At 31.6% G+C, this 21,687-nt stretch overlaps 1 protein-coding gene across 1 annotated transcript; it reads left to right on the top strand.

The window, feature by feature from the left end:
- Positions 1-7,142: 7,142 nt before the first annotated feature.
- LOC107427102 (basic form of pathogenesis-related protein 1) lies at positions 7,143-7,831 on the top strand. Its single transcript, XM_016037448.4, has one exon. It carries the CDS (start codon positions 7,149-7,151, stop codon positions 7,695-7,697), a length of 549 nt encoding a protein of 182 aa, XP_015892934.2. The 5' UTR covers positions 7,143-7,148; the 3' UTR covers positions 7,698-7,831.
- Positions 7,832-21,687: the final 13,856 nt, after the last annotated feature.

Below are 21,687 nucleotides of genomic sequence, written 5' to 3'. Positions count from 1 at the left end.
ATTTAAATGAATCCTAATTAATTATTATCATATTAGCATAGATTACTAGTGATAGTAAATATTAGCTTTACTCATTTCATTAACATCGAATCAAAGAAAAAAGTAAGTGTGGGGCCAATTGTTCAATATACTGGCTTAATTTGGGTGAGCTAACAAAAAGAAGAAGAAGACTGTTCAACCACCCGACCCTACTGCCTGAACTCATTAATTCACTTCACGTGATCACGTAAGAAAAACAATTGTTGTTATTTTATTTATTTTTTTCTTGAATTTACATTATTATTTATAATAATTTTTAATATTTTGATATTTTAAATCCATGGTCTCTCAATTATATCTGTAATTGAGTTACCAATTTATCCTACTTCACTTGGCCACAGCGTTTTCTAATTAACACTTACTTTTTTTTATTTTTTATTTTATTGTATTTATAGTTTATGACATTTTTGTTAAAACAGTACTTCATCAAATAAGTTATCAAAGTTTAGTTATACATAAGAAAAAATATTTTTAAATTTTTTGAGGAATTTTTATATTTTAGTTAATATATTGAGTATTATTATCTATTTTCATCTTGCAATATATATTTAGAAAAATAATAATTTTGATGCTTCTAAAAAAGCACCTTGATTGCTTATATTTATTTTCGTTTATAAATTAGAACTTCCCATTTTTGGTCAATAGATGCTTTTTCTTTTTTCTTTTTCTTTTTTTGGCAGCACTTTATTGAAGTTTCAAAAACTCTACTAAATGAACCCTTAGAAAGCTATATATACATATATATATATATATATAGCTTTTGAAATATATTTCAGGAGATCATAGAAATTTAGAAAAATAATTGGATACTTTTCAGCAAGTAAATTAAGAAAAATAATTTTGTGAAATATTTTATCACATTAGAATATCGTAATTTCTTTTGGTTTTCTTCCATTTTAGAATATGGTAATTAATGTATCATGGATTGATCAGTTATCATAATTAATGACCATAATCTATAATAATAAATTTAAATTTAATAAAAGAAAAGAGATAAAAGAAGTAAAGAGTAAAACGTAGTCCTTAAAATCCACCTTTCGGTAACCAATCTCAATGATCAATCCCTGGTCTTTCGCTCAATTTGCTTCGCGAAAATTCGCCCGCTGATGCCGTTCTTTTTATTAAAGATCACTTTCTGGTCAAGTTATTCATCCCCGCAAAACACTGAAACTTTTATATTTTGGAAGTTATTTTAGTTGCACAACCTGAGCAGTTTGTCTACATTCAACGCATGCATTTCCATCTCTCTCTATCTTTTTTTGTTTTGTTTTTCTTTGCTTTTCTTTTTCTCTATTGTAGTTTTGTTTTGCTTTGCCATTTCCTTATTTAGTTTTAGAAAAGCTATATAATACACAAGAAATTCACACTCATCATTTTGATTTATTTTTTCTTTTTTGCTAAATAATACTTCGCGCCATTGTTTTGAAAACGAAGTTGTATTATTAATGAGAAATTTCGGTGCCAAAAAATGGCAGACAAGTAACATCAACCCTTAGCATTTAATATCCTTTGGACACAACTGGTTAAGGTGCTCATTATATTGGCTAAATAAATGAATATTTTTAATTTAAACTTTGATTTCTAGCGTTTGCTTTTATGGAGTACGACAGTGAAATCATGTACTCACATGACCTTTTTTTTTTTTTTTTTTTTTGGCGAAAATGTATTCACATGACTTTACTGTTACAAGCATGACTGTTTTTCTATGAATGTTACCAGCATCATGACTTTACTGTTTCAAGCATGACTGTTTTTCTATGAATGTCACCAGCATCTCTCTCTCTCTCTCTCTCTCTCTCTCTCTCTGTTCTCTAAACATTCCTTTTATGTGAAACTTCGTTCAAACATTTTTAGTTTTATGATAATTATATTTAGATTTTAAATATTTGATAAATTATTATTAAATTTTTTAATATTTTATATTTTATCAACATAGACTCATGTGTCATTTTTTTCCACTTAACTTTTTATAGTTAAAGTTAAAAAAAAAAGAAGAATTTTATGATTAAATAATTCTTGAAAATATAGTGGTAGCCTATAACAATAAATACTAAAGATCGAGTTTAAATGATAATTTCTTTAAAATATAAATCTAAATATAATTAAGACAAAATTGAGGAAGTGTAAATGAAAATTTTCTTTTTTTTTTAAATAAAAAAAGATTATAACATTACAGCAATAAAGTTTGAAACGGCCGCCAACGAATTAATTAATTTCAAATGAAGGCCATTTCTAAATAGTATAATTCTTATTTAGATTCGTTTTATTTAAGTTAATTTCATCAAACTTAATTAATTATAAATGTTTATCAAACTATCTAATGATCAAGCATTGTAACAATTTTGCAAGAATAAAAATAATGGTTTATATATACACATATATTCAGCTTTCTCCATTAAAATCCATCCAGTGAAGCTACCAATTCATTGCATAGCAAGATATAGAATTTAGATATATTAAGTATGCGATAACCATTTTAAAGAATTTTTGATGGTTTTGTTTATTATTCAATTTTTTTTTCTACATTAGAAAACTAAATCGCCACTAAAAAAAGCATTTTAAATTGATTTATCTAAATATCCTATCAAATTGATGTGAAAAATTTCTTTACTTGTGGAAATTCTGTCAAACTTTGGAAAGTTTATTGAAAATAAAATTTTCCTTCAAAAGCAATCTTTCCCAAAAAAAAAAGAACGAAAAAAGTAAAACAAAATTAAGAAAATATGTGTACAATAAAACCACTTTATAATAATACCTTATAATGAAATAATATCCATCTAGTCATAAAACATTATAGTCCTATCTCAAGAAACTTTGCCTCCACATAATAATAATTATCTGTATATTAAAAAAACCTATGTTACATTACATTAATATAACATAAAATATTTATGTAAAGTTGTTTTAAACATTAATTTATTGTTTGAAATAATTATAACATCATAAAATTTGTGGGTATATAATAACTTGTCAACATAGATACCTCTTTTTTTTTTTTTAAGTTAAATACTAAATTAAAATATTTAAAAGTTCTTTCACAGTAAAAAAAAAAAATGGTATACTTAATAAATTGAGGATTATATGGAATACGTTAAGACAATAAATTTTTTAACTGCATCTTCCTTTAAGTTACAACATATTCATAGGGTAAATTTAATTTGGATCCAATAGTATGACTATATATAGAAATGTTTTACTGTAATTATTAATAGCCATAAATGGGGAACAATTTTAAAATTAATTATATATTTGTGTTATTTAAATTTAAATGATAATTTGGATGCTATATAGAAAAAAATCTGCATTTATTATTGAAGATATTCTTTATAGTAAACATATTGGCTAGTAATGTAATTCATATTGACAAATAAGTTATCAATCAAATTTAAAATATCAAATTAACTTTTTATAACAATTACTGTAGGCCTATGCAAATGCGTTCTTATTTTCTTAATTAAAATTTATTTGAAAACAACCAAAATATATTTAAGTGATTTGATATTATTTATATGAAATATACCATATAGGATGTTATGTAGGATGTTTTTACTATAAGGTCGTTATAACATTTGTAGTAGCTTTATTGTCAGGACCCATCCAAAATTCCTTCCCGTAACCCTAGACAAGCCCTGATCCTAGGGAAATACTACCGAATCTTCCAACGGAAAATCCGACAGCACCTCTCCTAAGGGTTGGACTTATCACAAATTTCCTGCACTGAAAATACACTTCTATATTCATCTCCTTATTCCTCCCACAAAATTACAAGTTGATTTCACAAATTTACAGCACTCCAAAGAAGAACAGCAACTCAGTGCATAAATAATAACTACATGTCCAATACAGTATACAAAGTATTATACAATTAAATGTGGAATTAATACAACGTCAGATAAAGAAGCAATGCAAAATGGAGAAGAAAAAGGGAAGAAATGCTCCTTGGACTTTCGGCAATGAAGTGAGACGTTGGGCTCACCCCGGACGATCAACGTCTCCCAACCTGGACCTAGGGGAATGAAATTTAAAAACGTAAGATGCTAATCATCTCAGTGAGTGACTCTATCTACCGAACACTTTTAATATTAATAATATAACAAATAACGGAATTTAATTTAATACCGACAATTAAACAGATAAATAAATAATAAAAAATTGAAAGTAATAATTTCTCTCAAAACCCTCACTATTCACTCCGTTGAAAATGTTCCCTTTTTAAAACATTTTCACAAAATCCGATATTCGTACTTCCCGAAAACCAAGGACTCAATTAATTTAATAAACAATAGATAAATACCCCAAATATAATTAAAATGTAATAAAATATGATAAATAATTTTGAACACTTTGGGGTTTGAAATTCCTATCCGAAAAATTTGTACTTGACACACCACACCATATACCAGTGATGCTCTCCGATACTCAGCGTCCGGTGGGGGGTTAAAGAGAGAAACTTGCATACGGCACTTCGGCGTCCAGACAGTACCGTTGCTGAAATCGTCATCCCGGCCAAGGAGGGGGGCGGCTGATGCACAATATATAAAACTTGCCTGCCCTTGGTCCAATGGCAACTCACGGGAGACATAATACTTGTGCGCTAACCACATATACACCGGAACACCAATACTGTATGAGTGCGTCTAAAATAATTATTAAATTAATTATAACCGTACTGATTTTCCAAAAATTATCGTGGGAAATATATCAGTTTTCAAATTTACCATCCCACATATTTTCCTTTAACATACCCGGTACGAAACCATCGATAACAGTATAAAAATAATTTTTCTCGTAACATGAGGTTCAACAAATAATATTCCACGGGCATAATTATCACATTTGAAACCACCAATTTAAACAAATAATTTCCTTAAAATATTAAAACCAATTATGCCCAAAAAATAGTATAAAAACCACACACAATTAATTAATGAAAATACCTTGCTCATGCTAATAAATACAATTAAATCACATTAAAATAATAATCGGGAATTTCTTAATGACTCAAAATTCCATTTAGCATCAATGGGTAAATATATATATATATAAAATAATATTTTTTCCTATTATATTTAAATTCCACCACATGAGCATAATTTCCAGATATCAATTTAACACCACATAAATATAATTAATTGCCCAAAATAGTTTTCAAGGTGGGTCACTCACCTGGAACACGCAATTAACCTAAGATCCTCCATTGAGCTCAATTCAACTGGTGGTGGCCGGAATTTGGCCGGAAAACTTCGGTCGAGTTTAAACTTGAGGGATCTCTTAAACGGTGGGGATTTTGGGCAATCTACCCCGGAAATGGACTCAGAGGGGTCGAAAATGGTGGGATAGAGGTATGGGTCGAGCTGGGTTGGCTGAAAAACACAAGAAAAGAGGAGAGAGAAAATTTCCGGCCGACGGCTTCTCCGGCCCGATCTGGGCTCGTCCGGCGGCCGGTGACTGTGAAATTTTGCAGTCGAACTCGCCTCCATCCCCCGCTCATCTATGGCCGGCGCGTGTAGCAAGGTGGTGGCCGGAAACGAAGAAACGACGATGGCCCGAGAGGAAGAAGGAAAGGAAAGGAAGAAGAACGAGGAAGAAGAAGAAGAGAGCTTCAGGTGGCTGGACGTTTTTTCCACGTGGGGGAAAAGAAAAAAGAAAAAAAAAAGAAAAGAAAAAGAAATAAAAAGAAATAAATTAAAATTAATTAAATAATATTAAAAATAATATTATTATATAAAATAATCATAAAATAATATGATATTAAACATGGTTGACATGTGGCATCTCAACCTGATGACATATGGTCACATTTATTAAGTCACATGTGGCACATTGTTACACGTTTAAAAATAATATTAAAATAATACAGTATTTGAAAAACTCTATAGGTCGATAACTTTCAACCCACATGTCCAAATCGGATGTGCCGCTAGTCTACGGACTCGTATCAATGAGTACTTCACAACCATACATGAGTCAAAGCTCAACTTTGCATGAATAAAAAGTCAACTCCGGTATCTCTTGGACAATTTGGACCTCAACTTGTTTTGCCCATAACTTTAAAACCGTAACTCCATTTTTAACGTGCTACTAGTTTACGAACTCGTGCCAACGTGTACTTCATAACCGTACCTCAGTCAACCTAGAATTCCATCCGAATCAAAAAGTCAATTTTTGACCCATTCGATCAATGATCAACGGTCAAAATCAACGGTCAACAGTCAACGATCAATCTTAGTCAAAGTCGGAAAATTTCCGTTGTACTTTGGGACAGGGTGTTACATTTGGCCATTGTAAAAATTTATTTGCAATCATTGAAAAAGAAAAAAAAACACTAATTGATTTATTCAAAAACATTATCTACTAATTGATCTGTTAAAAAATATTATCAAAATGACGTGGGCAAAAAAAAGTAAATAAAAAAGAAAAAGAAAAAAAGGCTTCCGATTAGAAAATTATACAAGTGTTGCATTTTTCCTCATGATTTTTTGGCTTTTTGGTGGGTAAGAAATACTTGATGCTAGCCGATGGTTAAGGCATTGATTGAGAGAACTTCTATATATGTTTGGTTTCCTAGATACTACATTTAATAATTAAGGATTTTCTTTACCATAATAATTTCTTTCCTTATCATTTAATATGCTTCTAAAACCTTTTTTTTTTTTTTTGCATATTTACAAATAATTTTCCAGTAATAAAAAAAAAAAAAAATGCTCCAGGTTAGAAAAATTTTCCTCGTGAATTTTTTTTTTTTTTTTTCCCCGTGGGTAAGAAATATTTAATGCTATCCGATGGTTAAGGCATTGGTTAGGAGAAGTTTTATATATGTTTGGTTTCCCGGATACTACATCTAAAATTAAGGATTTTTTTTATTACCATATTAATTTCTTTTCTTATTATTTCATATGCTTCTAAAACTAAATATCCATTTTGAACTTATGGCTTTATAATTATAAATATGAATAAGCTAACATCATTTCGTACTTTTAAAACATAACTTTTTTTTCAAAAATAAAATAAAATAAAAACAAACTTAAAAAAAAAAAAAACTTTTATCTAATAAACCATAACTATATTGCATTTAAAAAAATAAAATCTCTATAAATACTCATCAAACCATGCCCCATCTTCAAAGCGCTAAAAAAAAAAAAAAAGAGGAAAAAACGAAAATGGGACTGACTAAGTATTATTTATCCCTAGCCGTTGTATGCTGCTTTACAGGACTATTCCTGAGCAAAGTCCATTCCCATCCAAGAAAGAACCCGAACCAGGACTTCGTTCGCGCTCACAATGCGGCTCGAGCTCAGGTGGGTGTCGGTCCGATCACTTGGAACTGGACTGTGGCAGCCTATGCCCAAAACTACGCAAATCAGAAGATCAACAACTGCGAGATGGAGCACTCGGGGGGACCTTACGGAGAGAACTTGGCGGAAGGTTATGGTTCGATGACCGGTGAAGAGGCGGTGAAGTTTTGGGTAACGGAGAAACCCTACTACAACTATCGCACCAATTCATGTGTTGGCGATGAGTGCTTGCATTATACTCAGGTGGTTTGGAGAAAGTCCGTACACCTAGGGTGTGCCAGGGTAAAGTGCCATAATGGTTGGATGTTTGTGATTTGCAGCTATGACCCCCCTGGTAACTATGAGGGGGAGCGTCCATATTGATTTAATGATTAATGGTTTTTTCCTTTTTATGTAGTACTATCTGCTGGTGAAAACCCAATATATATGTCTTTTGATTGACGAAAATTAGTGAGGATTGTTTTCTGAATTTTAATGTATGGATCCAGTTGCTATGTGGATCCAGTTGCTATGTATGAAAAAACAAAAAAACAAAAAAAAAAAAAAAAACAAAAAAAAAAAAGAGAATGTTATGGAAAGTCTTAAGAATATATTTATATATATATATTGGAACAAATGCATTTTGGTAAATATTTTGGTTTTTTTTAACATCGGAAAATTTTATGTGAAACAGATCACACTCTGAAATGTGTTCTACATTTGAGTGAAATAGATAAATTTCAACCTTCTAAACTAAGCATATATGCAGAATAATAATAATAATAATAATAATAATAATAATAATAACAACCGGCATAATAATAATAATTAAATAACAGGCATATGCAATTGGATGGGTGTTATAGGAGAAAGGGAATAAAGTAGATGCTAGAATCCAAAGTGTTGCGGACACATGATTAAAGATGAGATAAAAAAATCTCTCACGGTATAACTAAGTAATAGTTAATGAAGTAAAATTTAGCATTTGATGGATTTAATTAAATAGTATTTCTTTCTTGAGACGATGCTTCCTATTTCAACTAACATTTTTCCCAATGAAATGAAACTGGTAAATGTGAGACAGATGAGGAATAAAATGGGGAAGAAGGGATGAGAAGCAAAATCATTTTAAATTAAGAACAAAAATGTTTATCAGAGACATTCTATCCTTTTCCCCTTTTCTCTTTTTTTATTTTATTTTTTTTGTTTTCCCCTCAATCAAGTTAATAAAATGATGGTCCTACTAAAAGCTAAAAGCCACTAACAGTCACGAAACAACACATGGTGGTCGCTTCTTTTTATTTTATTTTATTTTTTTTTGGCTATTTCCCCAGGCATCTCCTTCCCCACCAAAACTCGAACCCAGCGTCTATTGGCCGGGAGGTGGTATGCTAACCACTGAGCTCCCACGCGAGTTTGGTGGTCGTTTTCATGTAGAAAATGGACATTACATCAAATATTACGTGTACCGTACATATAGTTGAGTCATATATACTATAGCTGAACTTAGTATGGAAAATCGGTGGGCGAATTTATCAGAAATTTGATGGACATGGGCTAGACTGATTAATTATAAATCCATTCTTAAAATACAGAGCAGTGGGTAATATTACCTTCGTGAAGTAACTGTTTTTGGCAGTATGCTTCCCAAATTTGAAAACCGTTTACATTGACATTTCTACTTTTTTATTTTTTTGGGTAGTTTAGTTTTTGTCTTCATTATTATTATTATTATTTTGTTTTTGGGCCTCACTCAAATGTCTCAAACCTATGTCTTATCTTCTTGAACTAATTTTTTTGGGTACTATGCTTTTCAAACTTCAACAATTTTTATATTGTCGTTTCTACTATTTTTCTTCTTTTTATTTGTAAATTTTATTTATTTATTTTTTTTCAGCACCTCAATATTTCGCACACAGAATATCTGAAACATAAATGTGAATGACTTACCAAACAAGTCTGTTTCATTTGATTTGTTTGTTCAGTTTAATTATGCAATCTTCTCTTATAAATTTGGTAAAATTAGCTAAACACATGCTAAAACAAATCAATAAATAAATAAAATGACTTTGCAACAAAATTATTTGAATATGATTAGTTTTAGTAAATTTATCTGTCAATTAAAGTAAATGAATGGACTGTTCTTTTATTTTTTTTGAAGAAAAGAAATTTTATTCAATAGCAAGAAAACATTACATCAGCCGGTAAAAATGGAGACAACTCAGGAAGAATGTCTTCCATCCAGGATTTAAAACTGTCAAGCGACAAGCCAATTTAGCTAGCTCATAGGCAACACAATTAGATTCCCTGAGCAAAACTAATAGAAAAATCAGTATACGAAGCTGCAGAAAATTGCAATCCTTCTTTGATAGCCATTAATTGTGCCATCAAAGGACAACAAAGCTCACTATGTGAAAATAATAAACTAACGACACTAATTAAACAATGCTACACAAACGCCGCATCTTTTTTTTAAAAAAAAGCTATGACATTGAGATGAAGTGAAGTGTCGGTTGTGATGACGCGTTTACTATACAGGCATCGTTTAATATTAAATATAAATGGTGCTATCTGCCGGCATTATCTACTCTTTGAAATAAAATTATTGGCTGACGCTTTTGTATGGAATACCTTGTAAAAGTCTTGAAGAAGACGATCATTAAAGCTTTGTCTAAATGTATAATATAAGGGCAACACTTTAAAGATAAAAGTGTCATAACAAATATGAAGTTAGAAATTTAATGATTTAATTTTCATTACATATTATTAAATATAATTATGTGTAAATAAACTAATTTGTCCATTTAAATCATGATAAGTAAATAAATTAATAGGCAACACATTTCATTTACCAAAGCATTGTCTTAGGTATTATAATTCATTTAAAGTTTTTTTAATTTCAATAATTATATGAATGGAAAAAAATTCTTTATTTTTGACACATATGTATAGTTGGGTAATGGATTAGTGTCTAAAAACATCGTGTATAGTGCTACAAACAAAAATATAAACTAAATAAAATTTATCAAAATAAGAATTATCAGATGTCTTTTTCTTTTAGCCATTGTCTAAAAACATCGTGATTTAAGTTTTCTTTCATAAAAACATCGTGATTTAAGTTTTCTTTCTTATTGATTATATTCAGATGTCTTTTTCTTTCTTTTAGCCATTACCTTTTAGCTTTTACAATACAAGCAGTATTTAAAAAGGCAAAAGTGCAAGGCGTGGCATTTTAGCTTCATGAGACAAGGTGCTAGCCGCGAGACATTGGAGCGTATGCCTTTGGAGTTTTAAATTTAATATATATATATATATATATATATAAAATATAAATACATTGAAACTTATCAAAATAAGTATAAAACTAATAAATAAACAAAATTTACGTGATCTTTTACCAAACATATAGATTATAATGTATAACATATATAACATCTGAGATTAAAACAAATATACTTATATATAACACAAAATTAATTAAAACATGGTCTATGAGCCCCTTACACTGATACCCAATGTAATCATGATTAAAAAAAAAAAAAAAGCATATATTATTTGAGATGTCCAGTGTACTTGATACAAGATGTAGCAAATCTTCTAAGGGTGTCTGATTTCTAATTTTGTTGTTTTTCTATTACAGTAGGTTTATTACATGTGTCAAATATGCTAAAAATTATACTAAAAAATAGTTTAAAGACCAAATTATTACAGTAGATGTATTGGATATCTAAAAAATGCTAAAAATTAGTTTAAGGACCACAATGCATTAGAATATGAAGTTTAGAGGCTAAAATGTTAAAAACAAAAAAAATTAAGGATTAAACCCCAAATATGGGTATAGTTCACGAATTAACAGTGCCAATTACTTTCTTTAAAATAAAAAGTATCTTGAGGAAGTTTGAAGAACTTTAAAAAATAAAAGGTGACATTTCCTTATCCAACTACAATGGTACTCTATAATTACTTTTTCTTTTGAATTTGCTCATAAACAATTATGATTCGTATTTCCTCTTTCTTTATTTTTTCTCTTCCATACACTAAAGTAGTATTTAAAAAATTTAAATATGAAATTATAATTAATAAATTAACTAAATTTGTGCATAGAAAATTGTCTAACAATAAATGGCATTAAAAAGCTTTGTAAAAAGTGTTGAAGTGTGGCAATTTTGCCACTTGATGGTGCATGCACTGGCTAGCATGCACACCTTGGTATCACCTCCTTTCCTTTTATGAGTTTATATTTTCTTGTATGTTTTTAATTGATGCAAAGTATATTTTGATAATGTTTTGTTCCTAAGTTATGTATCAAAAACATAAGCAAAACTATGCACAAAAGAGTAGGAACATTATACTTGAAATGTCTATGGTGCTGGATTCATAATTTCCAGCAACAGAGGTCCACTGTTTATCTTATATCTCAGGCTGAAAAAAAGATTTTTGAGCTGAAATTTTGAGAGATGTCTAAATACACATAGAGAAGACTATAGTTCAAATTTTAGGTCAAAATGGCATGGGGAAGTCCATTTTCTATTCCAAACAAATTGCTATATCTGATGGGCCCAGTATGCAGAGTATGGATAAGTTTTGGAGCTGTTTGGCCCATGATCCAGTTCCATAAACTTCTTAGCTCTTGGAACAATACTTATTGATGGCTAAGGATGCTTCAAACCGAGTTTCATAAGCAGATATAAAGGAGATTTAAGTAGGTGAAGCTAGTTTGGTTGTTCACCCAAACTAGTTAAACAATAGAAACTTAGTTCAAACCATGTGCCATTTTTTACTATATTTAGAATAGATATGTTGTAGCTGGTTTTTACCTCTTTTATGTATGAAAATCTAGGTGTTGACCATTTTACTTTTTAAATTTCAAATGCTTTACTCATTTTGTAAGCTCACATGCTTGGCATGTGTGAACTAGTTGTAATTTCAAGCTTATATTATTAAATGAATGAGATGGATACACATCCAAGCCTCATTTTCAAAAACCAACATGGTCCCCTTATTCTCATTTCTTCTTCAACATCTTATAACACTTTAAGAACCCTAAAAATCAAAACCTAAAAACACAACTCACACACAACCATTCCCAAGAGAATCACCAAAAGCTTGCTTATTGCTAACACTTCAAGCTAGCTTTCTCTTGGTCATAACCTTCTCACCCCAACAAAAAGAGTGTGTATAGTTATTTGCATGGAGAGTTAAGATCCACTCTTTCTTTTAGTGTGGCACCCACGATTCATCTCCAATCCAAGGGAACAAGACCGAACAAGACCAACCAGGTAAGTATTCTAAAACCCAAATTGAGTGGAAAAACATAGCTAAAGCCGAGAGTGAGGTGAAAGTAGTGGAATCCGTGAGTGAGAAAGAAAAAGAAAGAAAAGAAAAGAAAAATAAATTTTTTTATCTTAGCTTTGGTCTTGTTAGTAAAGTAATTTTGAATAAGAAACCATTGCTGGTCACGATTTTTGAATGTGCTTATCTAAAGATGCTTTTGTGGTATAGAACCTTATCTGCATTGTTGAGAGCTTTACTTAGTGGAAATTTGAAAATTTAGGAGAGATTATTTTTTCACTTTAAAAAGTGTGATTTTTGTCGAAATGACCTTGTATTTTTAGGATTTGTTGTGATAGTATTTGATCTCGGAGATTGAGTTTGGTTTCACTTAAGAAGAGAGAGGTTCCTACAATAACACAAGTCAAAGCTTATGCCATGAGGGGATGGACCTTTTCATGTCTTGGAACGGATCAATGAAAATGCTTACAAACATGACTTGCTAGGTGAGTATAATTTGAGTGCTACATTTGTTGTTGCTAATTTATTTCCTTTTATTATAGGTGATGATTTTGATTTGAGGGCAAATCCTTTTCAAGAGGAGGGGAATGATGAGAATCCGACAACCCACTAGGGTGCTGACCCGATACGAATAAAGACCGGGCTGATCACTAGAGCTCAAGCTAAGACATTTAAGGACAACCTGCCTGCTTTTATACAGGGAGTAATTAATTCACAAAAGAACTTGTCAATACCCAAAGATACCAAGCCTTTTTTAAGCATCCAAATGGTGGAAGCCATTATGGACTTGGATAGCTGTTTTAGTGTAAATATGGACTACAGGCAGCAATGAACGGATCTAACATTTCTCAAATTCAATGGATATCACCAATAGACCATGCAATGATGATGTCAAGGCAGAACCAAAAGCATCTAAAACTAGCTTGTATGGACAACATCTCAATTCGGCCAAAAATGTGCTGTTTAGCCACTGACTTTGACTTTTCTTCTTGTTTAAGCAAATTTGACTTATTCCAACCAAAGGGCAACGTGTGGGAATCATTATTAATCATATTTGGCATCCTATATGGCATATGAAAGCTGATTTGGAGCTCAAACAAGCTGGAAATTGGTCAAACATACCTTGGTAGTCAAATTAGACAACTAGTTTCCTAATTTGATTTTGACTTTTTGTTTTAGGAAATTAGTTTTTTATTTGGTTTCTATTTATTTATTTGTTGGACAAATCAACTTAGAAAAGTTATTATTTTATTATTTTCATTGTAAATTAATTAATTCCTAATTTAAAATAAAGAAATTAATTAATCCAAATTAGTTTAGGAAAATAGGTAAATTTCGGCCAACATGTTTCCTTTTCTCTTTGGTGGCTGATTCTAACCTAAATATTTAGGTTTTATTGCTTCGTGAATTTAGCCTATTTAAGGATAGAATTTCTCTTTGTTCTCTTTGGACACCTAAAACACGTGTTTTAGTTTTGATTTATTAATAGGATATCCATCGCCTATTGTGGCGTCTTCATTATACCAAGGTTTCTAATCACAGGTTGGTTAAGGGTTAAGGATTTCCCATAAGAACATGAATTTAATTGAGATCCTAGCTAATATAATACGGACATAGGTGCGAGTCGATCTAGGTTCGTATCAGCATTAGACAATTTTTCTTTCGACAATTTGAAAGACTTTTCTTGTACTTCGATCCATTTGAACCTGACATTCTTCTTGACAACCTCGGTCAATGGTGCCGTAATGATACTTAAATCCTTGACGAACCTTCTATAGAAGCTAGCCAAACCATGAAAAATTCTTACTTGGGTGATACAGGTAGGTTTGAGCCATTCCTGTATAGCTTTCACCTAGGATTGATCAAGTTTAATTTCTACATCACTTACAACAAGTTCTAAGAAAACAAGCTCATCTTTGCAAAAATCACACTTTTTAAGGTTAGCAAAAAAACTTTCCTTCATAAGTGCTCCTAAAACTAACTTAAGATGTCCTGCATGCTCATCTAAATTTTGACTATATATAAGAATATCATCAACATAAACAACCATAAGTTTTCCAATGAATGGGCACATAACATGGTTTATTAATCTCATAAAAGTGCTACGTGTATTAGTTTTAAATACAGTTTTCCATTCATCCCTCTCTTTCATTCTAATTTGATGATAACCACTCCTAAGATCAATTTTAGTAAACATGCATGCACCATGTAATTTAGCTAAGATATCATCTAACCTAGGAATTGGATGCCTATATTTAATAGTTATATTGTCAGTAGCCCTACAATCAACACACATATACCATGATCCATCTTTCTTAGGTACTAATAAATTAAGAACAACACATAGACTCATGCTTTCATGAATATAACCTTTGCCAAGTAACTCACTTACTTGCCTTTGTAGCTCCTTTGTCTCTTCAGGATTACTTCTATATGCAGGCCTATTAGGAATTACAGCTCTAGACACAAAACCAATTTAATGGTCAATCCCTCATATAGGTGGTAAACCATTAGGAATCGCCTCTAGAAAGACATCATCAAATTCCTGCAAAAGAGAAAAGATAAGGTCACTATCTGCTTTTCCTCCTCTTTTCTCTCTCTCGGCCTTTTCTCTTGTTTCCTCCTCACAATTAAGTTTAAAGTACTTACCTTGATGTGGAGATTCGGTCTTGCCCTCTTGGCAGGTGGTGAAATCATGGGTGCCACACTCACCGTCTCTTTAAGCTTTTCAACCTTTCTCCTTTGTTAGATTTGAAGTTGGTCTCTAAACACCTCCTTCGGAGTTAATGCCTTCAGCTTAATCTTCTTTCCTTTGAATTTAAAAACAATAGCATTCTCTCTTCCATAATGTATTGTGTCTATTAAATTGCCCTGGCCTTCCCAACAAAATATGGCCAGCATGCATGGGAGCAACATTACACAATACAATGTCCACATATTTATCAATGCTGAATTTTACTTTGTCTTGTTTGTTTACTTTCCTCTCATCACTATCATCAAGCCATTGTAATCTATATGGTTCTAGATGTTTAATGGTTGCTAAACCTAATGATACAAACCTAGGTTGACTCGAGCCTAAACTTGTATTATATTAGCCCAGATCTCAATTAAGTTCAAGTTCTTATGGGAAAACCTTAACCCAACCAACCTGTGATTAGAAACTTTGGTATAATGAAGATGCCACAATAGGTATGGAAGCCATATTGATAAGTCAAGACTAAAATGCTTACTCTCTAATGGTATTTTAGGTGTTCAAAGAGAACTAAGAGAATTCTATCTCACAAATAATTTTTTGAATAATATTGAAGGTGCATTCTCATTGAAAAATAACCCTTAAATAGATTAAAGTCATAAAACAATAAACCCTAAAGACCTAGGATAAAACCAGCCACACAATGTTAATTTCTTAATGTGACTGAATTTTGTATTCCTTTCCTAATCTAATTTTGATTAATTAATTTCTTATTTTTGAATTAGGAATTAATTAATTTACAACTGAAATAATAAAATAATAACTTTCTTAAGTTGATTTTACTAGCAAATAAATAAATAAATAGAAACAAAATAAAAGACTAATTTCCTAAAACAAAAAGTTAAAATCAAATTAGGAAACTAGTTGACTATCTTTCAAACTTTAATCTCCAAATCAGCTCCCATGTGCCATGTAGGATGCCAAATAGGATTATCATTGAGTCGCACATGTTGTCCTTGATTGAAACAAAGAGAAAATGCCAACTTAGTAAAATATAGTAAAGCCAGCAATAAAATCTAGCAAAATCGGCCAACTTTTCCCCTGTGCGCACAAGCCCTTTTTGATTGCTTTTGATTCTCCCTTGGCTTGATTTCATGACCTATTATTGATATTCATTGATTCCATGATGTGTTGGAACCATTTCTTGCTGCCCGGAGCCCATATTTGCACTAAAACAGTTTTCGGGATCCGTAACGGCTTCTACCACTTAGATGCTTAAAACATGCTTGTATCTTCAGGTATAGATAAGCCCTTTTGAGAATTGATAACTCCTTAAATAAAGGGCAGCCAGATTGTCCGTAAATCTCTCAGCTAAAGCCCTAGTGATTGGTCTGGTCTTCATCCGTAATGGATCAGCACCCCAATGGGTAGTCTGTTGTATGGATATGGGTGGATTCTCATCATTCTCATCTTCTTGAAAAGGATTTTCTCTCAAATCAAAGTCATCATCTACAGTAAATGGAGATAAATCAGCAACATTGAATGTAGCACTAACATCATACTCACCTAGTAAGTCAATTTTGTAAGCATTTTCATTGATGCTCACCAAGACTTGAAAAGGTCGATCCCCTTGAGGCATAAACTTTGACTTTTGTTGCTTTGAAAACCTCTCTTTTCTTAAGTGCAATCAAACCAAATCTCCTAGGTCAAACACTATCATAACAAATCCTAGAAATACAATCTTATCTTGGTAAAAATCACACTTTTTGAAGTTAGCATACAATCTTTCTATCCTAAGTAATCCTAAAACTAACCTAAGATGTGCTACATGCTCATCTAAAGTCCTACTGTATACAAGACTATCATCAAAGTAAACAAACACAAATTTTCCAATGAACGGATGCATGACATGATTCATTAATCTCATGAAAGTGCTAGATGCATTAGTTAAACCAAAAAGTATAACTAACCATTCATACAACCCATACTTAATTTTAAATAAAGTTTTTCATTCATCTCCCTCTTTCATCCTAATTTGATGATATCCACTCCTAAGATTAATTTTAATAAACATGTATGCACCATGTAATTCATCTGACATATCATCTAATCCAAGAATTGGATGCCTATATTTGATGGTTATATTATTAATAACTCTACAATCTACACATATGCACCATGAACCATCTTTCTTAGGTACTAACAAAATAGGAACAACATATGGACTCATGCTCTCACAAATATAACCTTTGTCATGCAGCTCACTAACCTACCTTTGTAGCTCCCTTTTCTCCTCGGGATTACTCCTATATGCAGGGCTATTAGGAATTTCAGCTTCTGGCACAAAATAAATTTGATGTCCAATCATTCGAATAGATGGTAATCCATGATAAATTTCATCCAGAAAGACATCATCAAATTCTTGTAAAAGAGAAGAAAAACTTGGCAATTCAAGTTGTTCGGGATTAGCTTGATCATTTAAAAATACATCTTTATAAATCATGAGCAGCGATGGTTTCTTACTCAAGATGGCTTTATTAACAACCCTAAAACTAAGATAGAAATTTTTATTTTTCTTCTCTTTTCTTTCTTTTCCTTTCTTACTCTCGCATATGGCTTTCTTTCCTTCACTTTCAGGTTTCTCACTATGCCTCTTTGTTTTCTCAAGTTTCTTCTTGCTCTCGAGTTTGCCTTGGCTTTTCCATTCAATTCGGGTTCTAGAAATCTTACTTGGTTGGTCTTGGAAGGCACTGCCCCTTTGAATTGATGTTGTTTCTATGGGTGCCATCCTAGTCCTTTCTTTGAGCCTTTCAGCTTCCCTCCTTTGTTGCATTTGAAGTTGATCTCTAAATACTTCCTTTGGAGTTAATGGCTCCAACATAACCTTTTTCCCTTTAAATTTAAAAATAATGGAATTCTCCTTTCCATAATGTATGGCATCCTTATCAAATTGCCATGGCCTTCCCAATAAAATATGAACCGTATGCATGGGAACAACATCACACCATACAACATCTACATATTTATCGATGCTGAATTTTACTTTGGCTTGTTTATTTACTTTAATTTCACCACAATCATTAAGCCATTGTAATCTATATGGTTCTAGATGCTTCAATTCAGGTCATGGATCGGATACTTCAATTCAGGTCCATATAATGTCTCTCTAAAGTATGCTATGGGTCTTCCTTCTTGCACTAAAACATCTCCAATACCAACCTTTGTAGCTCCTTTGTCTCATCAAGATTACTTCTATATATTGGCTTATTAGGAATTGCAGCTCCTGGCACAAAATCAATTTGAAGTTCAATCCCTCGGATAGGTGGTAAACCATTAGGAATCTCCAAAGACATCTTCAAAATCTTGTAAAATAGAAGAGATAGTATTTGGTAGTTCAAGTTCTTCGGGGTTAGTTTGATCATTTAAATGCTTATCTTTAGAAATCATAATCACCAAGGGTTTATCACTCAAAAAGGCCTTTTTAACTTTTGCAAAACTAAGATAAAAATTCTTCTTTTTCTTCTCTTTTCTTTCTTTTTCAGTCTCACTCATGGATTCTCTTTTTCTCTCACCACTCTCGAATTTTGCTTGTTTTCTCTCACTCTCGAGTACATCGTGATATTTCCATTCAATTAGAGTTTTAAAGGACCTTGGACAGCAAGTTTGGACCTACCTTCTTGGATGGATGGTGAAACCATGGGTGCCATGCGTGCTTTCTCTTTGACCCATCATTTGGAGCATTTGTTGCATTTGTAATTGGTCTCCAAATACATCATTTGGAGTTAATGGCTCTATTACCAATTGATACAAACCTAGGTCGACTCGCGCCTAAATCCTATTATATTAGCCCAGATCTCAAATGAGTTTAAGTTCTTATGGGAAAACCATAACCCCTAACCAACCTGTGATTAGAAACCTTGGTATAATGAGGATGCCACAATAGGTTATAGGAGTCTTATTGATAAGTCAAAACTAAAACACTCACTCTCTAATGGTGTTTTAGGTGTTCAAAGAGAACAAAGAGAATTTTATCTCATAAAATAAATTCCAAATATTATTGGAGGTGTGTTCTTCTTAAAAAATAAGTCTTTAGATAGGCTAGAGTCACAAAACAATAAAACCCTAAAATCCTAGGACAAAACCGGCCAAGCATGTTAGATTCCGAATGTGGCCGAATTTTCTCTCTCCTCTCCTAATCTAATTTGATTAATTAATTTCTTTATTTTGAATTAGGAATTAATTAATTTACAATGGAAATAATAAAATAATAACTTTTCTAAGTTGATTTTTTGAGCAAATAAATAAATCAAAACCAAGTAAAAGACTAATTTCCTAAAACAAAAAGTCAAAATCAAATTAGGAAACAAATTGACTATCTTACTAACTAAGCTGTCTTTGATCAATCTTTGACCAATTTAAGCTCCACATCAGCTTCCATATGCCTTATAGGATGCCAAATAGGTTGATCATTGAGTCCCTCAGGCTGCCCTTGCTTGGAACAAAGATAAAATGCCAATTAAGCAAAATATAGTAAAGCGAGCAACAAAATCCAGCAAAACCCGCCAAAACTCCTCTTATGCACACAAGCCCATTTTGTTTTCCTTTGATTCTATCTTGGCTTGATTCCATGACCTCTTAGTGATATTCATTGAATCCATGAAGTGTTGGAACAATTTCTTGCTGTCCAAAGTCCATATTTGCACGAAAACAGCTATCCAGATCCGTATCGGTCTCCACCACTCAGATGCTTAAAATAGGCTTTGTATCGTTCATGACTTCAGATGTTTCCAACCTATCCATCCTTGGATGTAGGTGATCAAAGTGAGCATTCATCCGCTATAATTGCTCCGAGACCGCCATCATGTTTATGTGCTCATCTCCCATCTTGGTAGCTCGGGAATTGCCTTTGAATCCTGCGGACTCCTCTTCATTAATTCTTAATGGTACATCTCCTCTTCTCACCCTTGAATATGCCATGTTAGTATAAACAAAAATAAAATAAAATAAAACCTCAGCAAATTCACTCCCTCATGTGTTTTATTTAAATAAGGTCTCGGCACTTGTGTTTGTACACTAGTTTCGGCTTTTAACCCTCTTTTGAGCTCACACTTTCTTGTCTTTTTCCACTCAAATAACTAACTCAAAGTTCTAATTAAAACACACTTAAACAACAACTAGATCACAAGTGTACCGAGTGAATTTAATCAAATGCAGAGTGAATTTAAACACCTGATTCTCGAATTTTCTAAACAAAAATAAGGCAATTTAACAAAGGAATTTTCGGAATCAACAAGAACTGGACCAGATGGTAAGAAATTAAGAATTCAAGAATAAAATTTAGAGAAAGAAATTCAAACATGAACAAGAATCAAATTGAACAAGAATATAAGATAATTATTGGTTGTTGTTCTTTGCAATTCAAGTTTTGTATGAATCCTTTAACTAATTTAAATCCAAATAATTTTGCACTCAAAAATACAAATACCTAGAAGCAAAATTGAATTTCCAGTAACTCCAAATATTCAATAAATAAGCAACAACTCAGCAGTAACAAATTCAATCTCCAACTTTAACTAAACGGAATATTTTTTTTTTATTCGGCTTTACCCTTTTTCTTATTCACTCACAGAATTTAAAATACAACTCCAGTAGTAAAAATCAACAAAAAAATTGCAATTCCAACACCAAAAATTCAACAAACTTGTGACCTCCAAAATTCAACTCCAAATTTTGTAATTTTGTTTTTGTTTGTTGCCGCAAACCCCTCTTTTTTTTTTTTTTTGGGAATATATGAATGCAAGCAATTAAGATAAAAAACAGCAAAGAAAAATCAACAATAAACCAAATTAACAAGAACAATAATGAAATACAACCAACAAACTAGGAAGCAAAAATACAGTAAACAAAGAATCCTAATTTCGACTATGAATGAAATTTTTACATTTTTTTGTAAGATGCAGAATGTGTAAGAGATAGGTGCAACCTTAACCTAAAGATAAATTGCAGATTAACGCAAAACAAAATAAATCAAATAAAGATAAATCAATGTTGAACAAAATTCAGCTCTAATACCAAATGATACGAACCTAGGTCGACTCCCGCCTAAACCCGTATTACATTAGCCCGGATCTAACTTAAGTGCAAGTTCTTACGGGAAGACCTTAACCCCTAACCAACTTGTAATTAGAATCTTTGGTATAATGAAGATGTCACAATAGGTTATGGAAGTCCTATTTATAAGTCAAAACTAAAACACTTACTCTCTAATGGTGTTTTACGTGTTCAAAGAGAACAAAGAAAATTCTATCTCACAACATAAATTTTGAATATTATTGAAGGTGTGTTCTTCCTAAAAAATAAACCATTAAATAGGCTAGAGTCACAAAATAA

This window comes from Ziziphus jujuba, chromosome 9, assembly GCF_031755915.1.
Source record: "Ziziphus jujuba cultivar Dongzao chromosome 9, ASM3175591v1".
In the NCBI taxonomy this organism is placed as follows: domain Eukaryota; kingdom Viridiplantae; phylum Streptophyta; class Magnoliopsida; order Rosales; family Rhamnaceae; genus Ziziphus; species Ziziphus jujuba.
Note: the sequence above shows the minus strand (reverse complement) of the source record. Positions and strands in the feature narration are given on the sequence as shown.